The sequence below is a fragment of the Triticum aestivum genome, chromosome 3B, assembly GCF_018294505.1.
Source record: "Triticum aestivum cultivar Chinese Spring chromosome 3B, IWGSC CS RefSeq v2.1, whole genome shotgun sequence".
NCBI lineage: Eukaryota > Viridiplantae > Streptophyta > Magnoliopsida > Poales > Poaceae > Triticum > Triticum aestivum.
In genome coordinates, this window is record NC_057801.1 from 707,145,528 (window position 1) to 707,154,911 (window position 9,384).

Here is a 9,384-nt window from a genome sequence, read left to right on the forward strand (position 1 = left end):
GCCACATGGGCCCCACTAGGATCCCCTCCGGTGGGGCCCAAGATCACTGGAAGCTTCCTGACTCGAAACTTTTTCTGGAACCTTTTCGCGATTTTGGAGCTCCATAAAATTGAATTTTTTTAATCCAAAAACATACAGTAAGTAGCATTGGGCACACTGAGCTAGTAAATTGATGTCAAAACTATGCCAAAAATATATAAAATAGGAAAAAAATAAAAAAATTACAGATTTGTTTGAGACGTATCAAAGCGCCGGCAAAAATTGTCCGATTCAACAATCGATATCCCTTGATTGATCCTATGAAATTCAGGGCATGCATCTCCGCACACTCCGCTTCTGCAAGTGCAAGGCATCGTCGTCGTTTGATCCTCATATTGGTCCTTCGGTGTAGAAGTACTCTTCGTCCAAATCCAATGTCTGCTTCGAAGTATGGACAAATTGACACTTGGAGGGTCTGCCATGTCCACAAGGCGGCAGGAGCAGTACAACAATGGCTCCAAAGGAAGGATCGGATACAAAGGGGGAGGAACAGAGTGAGGAAGACATGGGCTCCAGGTGGGCCAGAGAGGTCCGAACACCGGCAAACCTACATCACATTTGCTGGACGTTTGCGGCACCCTGTTTGAGATGCCCTAACACGGGAAAACAAGGGGAAGCCCTCCAGTATACAGAGAGATGCAGAAGCAACAAAACATATGACCAAATCCAATTAGAAGAGAGCCTCCGACAATTAGCCACAAAGGTACACGCTTAGTTCACTGTTTCGACAAGACTATTGTAATCTAAGGTCGCTGATACATGAGTTCCTTTCATATGAGCTCCGGTACAAAAATATCAAGAATGACTTTTGTTTTGATCTTCTAACAGTAGAAGGATTTCAAAGAAATTCCCCAAAAATGCATTTAATTTAATGCCTAATGTATACAGATAAAACTTCAACGCTCTTGTCTTTTCTAGCATCAGAATGGATCTTCATTTTTGTGTCTTAGTATCTTCTACGTACTGGAATGGAATTTGATCCAGAACGGTTACCACCATACCCACCACCACCAAACCCACCTCGGCCCCTTGACCGGAAATTACCTCCTGGATACAAAACAAGACCAAATTAGCAAAAGAGAATCAAAACAAGCACAGTACGCAATATTTTACTCCCTCCGTCCGGAAATACTTGTCATCAAAATGAATAAAAGGAGATGTATCTAGATGTATTTTAGTTTTAGATACATCCCTTTTTGTCCATTTTGATGACAAGTATTTTCGGACGGAGGGAGTACTTGAGAATATTTGGGTGCATACCTCCTCCCATAGAACCGGCGGACTTGGACATAGCTTCTAGCGCTGGATTCACAACCTGCCCAGCTTCGCGCAAGATCTTAACAAGATTCCTTGAATATTTTGCATTGGAATGCGTGAAGAACGTGAATGCCATCCCAGTAGCACCGGCACGGCCAGTGCGACCTATCCTATGAATATAATCCTCGATAGTTGTCGGGAAATCAAAATTAATCACGCACTTAATATCCTTCACATCTGCAAAATTAAAAGACCATCATCAGTATACAAACAAGATAAATGCGTCACCCTGATTCCTGAATACCACTGCGGACCACACTGGGCATCAACATTGTCGATCTCCACAGAAAGGTAGCACATGGCTTAGACAAGATCCAAAGAACACTGCACAAGGCTTCACTTTCAACATCTACAGCTAACACAAGTCGAAGGGGCTGCAGAACTGAACTGGGTATCAATCACTGCTGGATGTGGAATTGATGGTGCTTAAACTCTCAAGCCTTTTTTACAGAGTGTGACCTCTATTATCCAATAATGTACCAACACCAACATATATCCGTGTGAACCAGAACAAATCTGTCGTCCACACCAATCCAACACAGGCCGCAATGCTTAGGTGCTTCATCAGAGGTCAACTTGAGGATTTCAATGACAATACTACAAACCATCTTTATACCAATTGGCAGTGATACCGACAGACAAGGGACACGTATTAAGCAGGTAATAAGTATAGGGGGCAGGGAGATCCTTACAGTTCTATAAGAAGAACAAATTATCTTGATTACCTATACAAATCATACTGTGTGAGCGCTTTTATTGCTTTAGACCAACAAGGGCGGTCACAGTGCTCCATGGAGAGAGTTTTAACTTGTCTTACTCTAGATATAGCTCATATCACTGAAACCATGGCAACTAATACTTTTTGTCTAACAAAACATATTAAATGAGAGCACTTCTAAATACAACACTAAGATACAAAACATTAGAGAAGTTGTATCTAAACACATATTTAATGTATATGATGATACAAGCTCTGTATCAAAATATAAGACGTTTTTGTAGGCTAGTTTAGCCATTAAAAACATCTTATATTTTGGTACGGAGGTAGTATAACTTAAGATATGATGCATTGGGAGTGCAATATGCATAACTAGGCATGTTGGTATATGTGCATGCAGAATTATTAGCAATACTATCTCAAGAAATCAATGCAATGGAAGATGTTAAGAAGCAAAACATGGACTACTGGCAGTTACCCAAGATGGTACAGTTTTTTATAGTGAGGAATGTGAAGGATGGTACTTACCGAAGAAGACAGCAACAAATATTTAGCAATGCTTACAGAAGATGTCTTACAGGGATAGTTGGAAAACCATTAAGATGCATATTAAATAATTGATGCTCAAGCGAAGGTGCTAAAGAAATCAACTAACAGAAGCTAAATAGTATATTGCCCTTTTTAAGAGCAAGTTAAGGATCTCCCTCGAATGCAAAGCCCACAGGTCTACAGGTCTCTAAATCGTAGACAACTTAGTCACCATGATAGATGGAAACTGAAGTGAGGCAAACGGAAGGAAAAGATGATGATAGCACCTCACATACACCACCAACCCACAAGTTCAGTTCACTCAACCAAAAGCAGCTGAACAGCCCTCCGACTTATCATCCCTGAGCACTTGGAACTATAACATAATCCTAATATTCAAACAAGTCACCATACCAAGACCACGTGCCGCTACATCTGTGGCAGCCATTATAGGACTCTTCCCATTCTTAAACTCTGCCAGAACATAGTCCCTTTCAGACTGAGCTTTATCACCATGTATAGATAATGCTGGCCATCCGTCCATTCTAAGTTGCCGAGTGACCTTATCACATTCCTTTTTTGTTTGAAAAAATATTAAGATTCGGCTCCCATCCATCAGATCAGATAAGAGTTTACTTAGCCTGTGAGAAATGAAGTGGAAACAAATACATATTGTCAGTTCTGTAATTATTAGACTGAATTGTAACTTAGTGTACTCTGTACTACTAGATAGGATGTGAGTAGTACATACCTGGGATATTTTTCATGATCTGAGATAACTTCAACAATTTGCTGTATGGAATGGTTAGCTTTAAGTTCAGCTGTTCCTATCATTACCTGCATAGCATAGCATAGGATTACATGTAAAATGTGGATGGCTGGATGAACAAAATTGTCTAGCCAACATTTCAACTTTATGTGGCACTCCAGTACAAGGTTTGCCTGTAAGGACGGATCTATCAACCTATGTGCCCCATGTCTGCCGGCATTTTAGACATGGATACACCAGATTTGGCCGTATCTGTGCTTTTTGAATTAAAGATCACAAAAGGAATGTAAATAATGACAACAGCAGAAAGCATGCACACCTTGTAAGGGTTCTGCAGAAATTGTCTAGCCAGTGTTTCAACTTCTCTCGGCCACGTGGCACTCCAGTACAAGGTTTGCCTGTCCGGACGGATCTATCAACAGCAGAAGCATGCAATACCATAAGCAAACATGGAAACAGGATTAGATCATAAGATTTGGTAGTCAGTTCTGGAAGTACATACTTGTGCCAATATTTTTCGAATCTGAGGTTCAAAACCCATATCGAGCATACGATCTGCCTCATCCAGGACAAGGTATGTAACCCGATGTAGGTTTGTGTGACCAGCTTCCAGCATATCTATCAACCGGCCAGGTGTTGCAATGACAATTTCAACTCCTAGCAATAGAGATCACAGGCAACAGAGTTAGCTTTGAAATCATTATTCCCAAAAAGAAGTATGTAGAAGTACTAAATACCTCTCCTTAGGTCACGTATTTGTGGTCCCTTAGGTGCTCCACCGTAGATACATGTGCTTCTAGTTCTCGAGTATGATCCAAATTTTGTAGCTTCTGCCTGTATTTGAACAGCCAGTTCTCTTGTTGGAGCAAGGATCAAGACAATCGGGCCATCACCTTGTTCTACATCCATTGCAATCATTAATTAATATAAGATGATCAAATCTATCAACAATTTAACATATACATGATGCTGCAACAACAGGAACATACCTAGTCGAGGCTGTGCACCAACATGAACCAAACCAGGTAGTATGTAAGATAGTGTTTTCCCAGATCCAGTTTCTGCAATACCAATCACATCCCTGCCCTTCAAGGCCATCGGCCAACCCTGAGCTTGGATAGGCGTTGGCTCCACAAATCCTGACTTAGCAATTGCTTGCATGCAGTAATCTGTCCAGACATAGTGAAAAGGGCACATAATTAGCAATTGCTTGCATGCAGTAGTCTGTTCAAACATAGTGAAAAGGGCACATAATCATGTTCATCTTCATACAAGGCATGCTGCAGCACTCCCAGCTTAAGCAGCACGCAGCTAGAATAACGCTATGCTTCAAACTAGCACTGCATACCTGGAAAGTTAGCTTCATGGAAGAAGCGGATAGGCTTGGGCACCTCCCGGCCTTCCACGGTGATATCCCGGAGCTGACGGTACTGCGCCACCTCCGTGTCCGACATAGCCTGCACGGCGGGGCACTCCACGTAGAAGCTCTTCTCGAACGGTATAAGGCCCCGGAAGTCCGCCTTGGGCAGGGAGAGCGAGTCGAGCCCGTCCCTCCCGTTGCTGCCTCCTCTGCCACCGCCGCCACGGAAGCCACCCGGTCCACCGCCACCGCCGCCTCTACCTCTACCGCCGTATCCCATGCCACCGCCGTAGCCTCCGCCGCCCTGGCCGAAGCCAGCGACGGGGGGGGGCATGGGCGTGTACGGGGCAGCGTAGGGGTTCTGGGCCGGGGCCACGGGGACCGGCGGGGCGAGTATAGGAGCCGCGGCCAGGTCGCTGCACGGAGGAATCAACAGAGCGAGCTCGTATCAGATCAGATCGAGGAACAAGCGAGCTAGGGTTGGGTAAGGGGGCACGTACCTGCGCCTGTCGCGGTAGGAGGAGGGGTCGGCGTAGCGGTTGTCGGCGTAGGGATTCATGGCGGCCGCGTGGGGGATTGGGCTGGCCGGAGATCGACGGGGGGGCGCTAGCGGAGCGAGGACGCCGGGGACGCTCGGGGGGGGGGGGGGGGGGATAGATTTGGAGGAGTGGATCTGTCGGGCACGAGGCGGCGGGTGGAGGCGTGCCTTTGCGCTTGCGGGCGGTGGGTGTGCTTTTGATGGTGGTGCGTGTGGGGACGGGACGGGGGCTAGGTTTCGTGGCCGACGTATCAGAAATCAGAGAATAGTCTGCCGACTGCGGGTCCGAGGAGCACAAGTCCCTCACGCAACTCGCCGCGCGTCGACGGGCCGGGCTAAATATCTTGGGCTTTGCGTGGCGTGGAGCAGACGTGGTAGGCCCACGCACTAATAACTTGTGCGCATTGAAAAAACACTAATAACTAGGGTTACATATATATACTAGAAGAACACCCGTGCGTTGTAACGGGGCCACATTAACTTTAAAAGTTCAATATCAATTATGTTAATATTACATTTAATATTCTCATACATATCAACTGACATTGACGACCTTTTTACAATCAAATTCTCACACACACTCTCTCCCTCCCTCCTCCTCACTCTCTCTCTCCCTCTCCCTCTCTCTCTCTCTAACACACACACATACCCATCTTATTGGGTACGGGACCATAATCCATCTATTTCACACGCACATACGCTAGTGCATAACAATATGGATTATAAAACAGGTTCAAGGTAGTAACAAGGATTCTTCTCATGCATTAATAAACAAATGTTCTGCACTGAAGACAAGATAACCAATTCCCAAAGTGCATCAGAGCATCACAGAACATTACTGGCAAGATAAATGCACGACGATACACCCGACTCATTTAATTAATATAATTAAATTATCAGTAAATTAGTCACCATTGCTCGGATGAACCGGAACAGAGCCAACATATATCATCCTAGACAAACGCAACATCAACCATTTACCTTGGTACTTTAGGGACCGACAGGAGGATGCATGTAGAAGCGCTTCTTGCCTGCGAATCCACAGTCAGAGAGAGAAATTGGAACCCATTCCCATCACCAACTGATAAAGAAAGCATGTAAGAAAATTGATATCGGGCCAACTTGGATCTTCGGTGATTGTCCGCCGGTATGGAGAATTTAGGAGGGTGGGTGCAGGGAGTGGCCTTGTGGATGATGGATGGAGGCGCGGAGGGATGTGGTCACCGGAAGGTCGAAAGCGAAGAGGATCGGGCACGTTAGGTGGAGCCGGTGGTGCGCGTTAGGTGGAGCCGGTGGAGGCGGCCCAATCGTGAGCGGCGAACCGACGATAGCCTCGGCCCATCTCTCGATGCAGCGAAGATAGAGAGGGCGGCACTGTCGGTGCTCGAGGCCGCCGCTCGGCACCATCTACATCGAGGGGAAAGAGAGGCGAGAAAGCGATAGGGTGATGCGGGGCTAGGGATTGCGGAGGAGGGTGGGGGTGTGCGATTTGAATGGATGGTTCTGCCCACCGTTTTCTTGTACGTGGCGGTGGAGACGGCGGCGTCCAGCCATGCAGGCGAGGCATGGGTCGAGCCAGGCACACAGCGAGGCGCAGTAGCAGAGGCGGGGGCGATTTTTTGCTACTGAGATGCAGAGTGTGGGATTGATCGTTCATGTTCTCTTTTCCTTTTTAACGGGAGATGGATGCGATTTTTTCACGAGGGGAGAGATGCAACCACGTACAGATTCCATAATAAATTAATTAGGTCCATAACGGGATTTCTTTACAATGCGTTAAGATTTACGTGTTAGTTTTCTTAATAAAGAAATGCACTAATGTAGGGATCGATTGATTCGGATAAGGAAAGATAGATTCGTGATCTTTTGTATGTTAGGAAATTAGTGGTTTGCAAGGAAAGAGTGGAGAGAAAAAGAACCAATGTGACCACGTATAGATTCCATAATAAATTAATTAGGTCCATAACGGGATTTGTTTGCAATGCGTTAAGATTTACGTGTTAGTTTTCTTAATAAAGAAATGCACTGATGTAGGGCGCGATTGGTTCGGGTAAGGAAAGATAGATTCGTGATCTTTTGTATGTTAGGAAATTATTGGTTTGCAAGTAAAGAGTGGAGAAAAAAAGAACCAGTACGAGGGGGTGGTGGGAGGTGGGACGAATAAAAACCGGATGAAATTGGGAGGTGGGAGGGGGCGAGTAAAAACTAATGAAAAAAACCAATGAAATTGGGAGGTGGGAGAGAGGATGAAAAAAACCCAGGGAAGGTGGGAGGAGGAAAAAAATAAACCGTACGAGGCTACCAACTGCTCCATTAGGAGTAGAGATTGTTTGTGAAAATAACATGCGACAACGACTTAGCGAGCGGATCCCCTTAAAAAAGACATAGCGAGCAGATTCCCTTAAAACTGGTAGAAATGGATACGATTGATGACATTGATAAATAGTGGTGAATGTTGGCATAATTTACTATCATCATGCATGGAAACGAATCATCAAGAAAAAGAATACTTCCTATTATTACACTCATAGGAAGCTTCCTAATCTCTTCTACCAAACAGTTTCTGCCCAAACAAGGAAGGAAAGTTATGGACGTGATTCGAAAGGAAACAAACGTTATGAAGATTAATTAATTTAGATTTGATCTTTAGAGATTGATTGTGATTGATTCTTTTACATAAAGACATTACTAAATAATTTGCGTCAGTATGGAAAGTTCTGATCCGTTCAGTTTTTTTCGTTGTGTGAGAGGGTGAAGTGAAAATAAATCGATGAAGTGGGGGAGGCGACGAAAAAAATCTACGACAGTTAACCTACCAAAAAAACCGGACGAAAGTGGTGGGACAAAAATTGACCGACGAAGACTACCAACTGCTCCATTAGGAGTAGAGATTGGTTGGTTCGATTTTTTTTGCGTGGAGGGAACTACCTGGGAGGTGGGAGGGAGTACGAAAATAAACCGTCTCGGCTGAGCGGGAGGTGGGAGCAAGTACCAAAGAAGTACCAAAAAAGACCGGGTGAGGTGGGACGAAAATAAAACCCGGAACGCGACCTACCAACTGAGACATTAGGAGTAGAGATATTAACAAAAGTGCAGATCCCGTCCCACTCTTCACTTTTTGACAAAAAACTTCCGAATAGCAATCTTGGTGAGTGATCTCGACCGGATTCGATCGGCATGGCGTGTCGTTCCTCCAGGAGTGGGTGCTGAGAGGAAGGATGGCAAACCTCCATTGTCAATCGGCCGGAGCTGCATCGTCATTTGGATCAGAGCATGGACGAAATCGAGATGGTAGAGGTTGAGGAATTTGTAGGACGTGAGGGTTTAGGGTGGGCATCACGAGAACTCACCCATATCTTGGGAGACGGCAGACCCGAGGTGCAGTCGTGTTCGTGCTTCAGGGGTTGCCACGTGCTGTCCTCGCCGCCATCGCCTGTCGATGCCACTTCAGTGCCACGACCATGGGACTGAGGGACGAAGGGAAGAGAAGGGAAGGAAGTGAGCTAATGACGTACCTATGTTTGGTATGTAATACCCTCCATTAAGAGTAGATATTTTCTTAAAATCGGTTATTTTGTTTCCTAATTAATGTGATTGAGCAATTTAAGGTAAGGTTAATTAATTTAGATTTGATTTTTAGAGATTGATCGTGATTGATTCTTTCACATAAAGATATTACTAAAAATAACTTGCACCAGCATGGAAAGTTATGATCCGTTAAGATTTTTTTTGTTGTGTGAGAGGGTGACGCGAAACTAAACCGGTGGGGTGGGGGAGGGACGAAAAAACTAGTGAAATAAAACGGGTGGGAGGTGGGAGGAAGTACCAAAGAAGTACCAAAAAAGACCGGGTGAGGTGGGACGAAAATAAAACCCGGAACGCGACCTACGAACTGAGACATTAGGAGTAGAGATTAGGAGTAGAGATATATATGTACCCTAAATTTCTCGAGTCTGTCCACCGGCCGGCGGTCTTCCGCCGCGGTGAGTCTCCGATTGTTTCGAGCACCGGCTCTCGGACGGATGGACTGCTAGGAGATGGCGAGTGAGGGATACAGGTTGTCATTAACGGTGAGGTGGGAGAGTCCTTTGATTATAAGTGTGGCCTGAGACATG

At 45.2% G+C, this 9,384-nt stretch overlaps 1 protein-coding gene across 1 annotated transcript; it reads right to left on the reverse strand.

Annotated features, from left to right (window-relative positions):
- Window positions 1–754: 754 nt before the first annotated feature.
- Window positions 755–5,430, reverse strand: LOC123071901 (DEAD-box ATP-dependent RNA helicase 30). Its single transcript, XM_044495477.1, has 10 exons — window positions 5,232–5,430; window positions 4,720–5,147; window positions 4,361–4,540; window positions 4,109–4,270; window positions 3,874–4,028; window positions 3,691–3,783; window positions 3,354–3,439; window positions 3,017–3,243; window positions 1,300–1,533; window positions 755–1,086 (listed from the first exon to the last, which is right to left on the reverse strand). The coding sequence occupies exons 1-10, from the start codon at window positions 5,288–5,290 to the stop codon at window positions 986–988; spliced, it is 1,725 nt and encodes a 574-aa protein (XP_044351412.1). The 5' UTR covers window positions 5,291–5,430; the 3' UTR covers window positions 755–985.
- Between the last annotated feature and the right edge of the window lie 3,954 nt (window positions 5,431–9,384).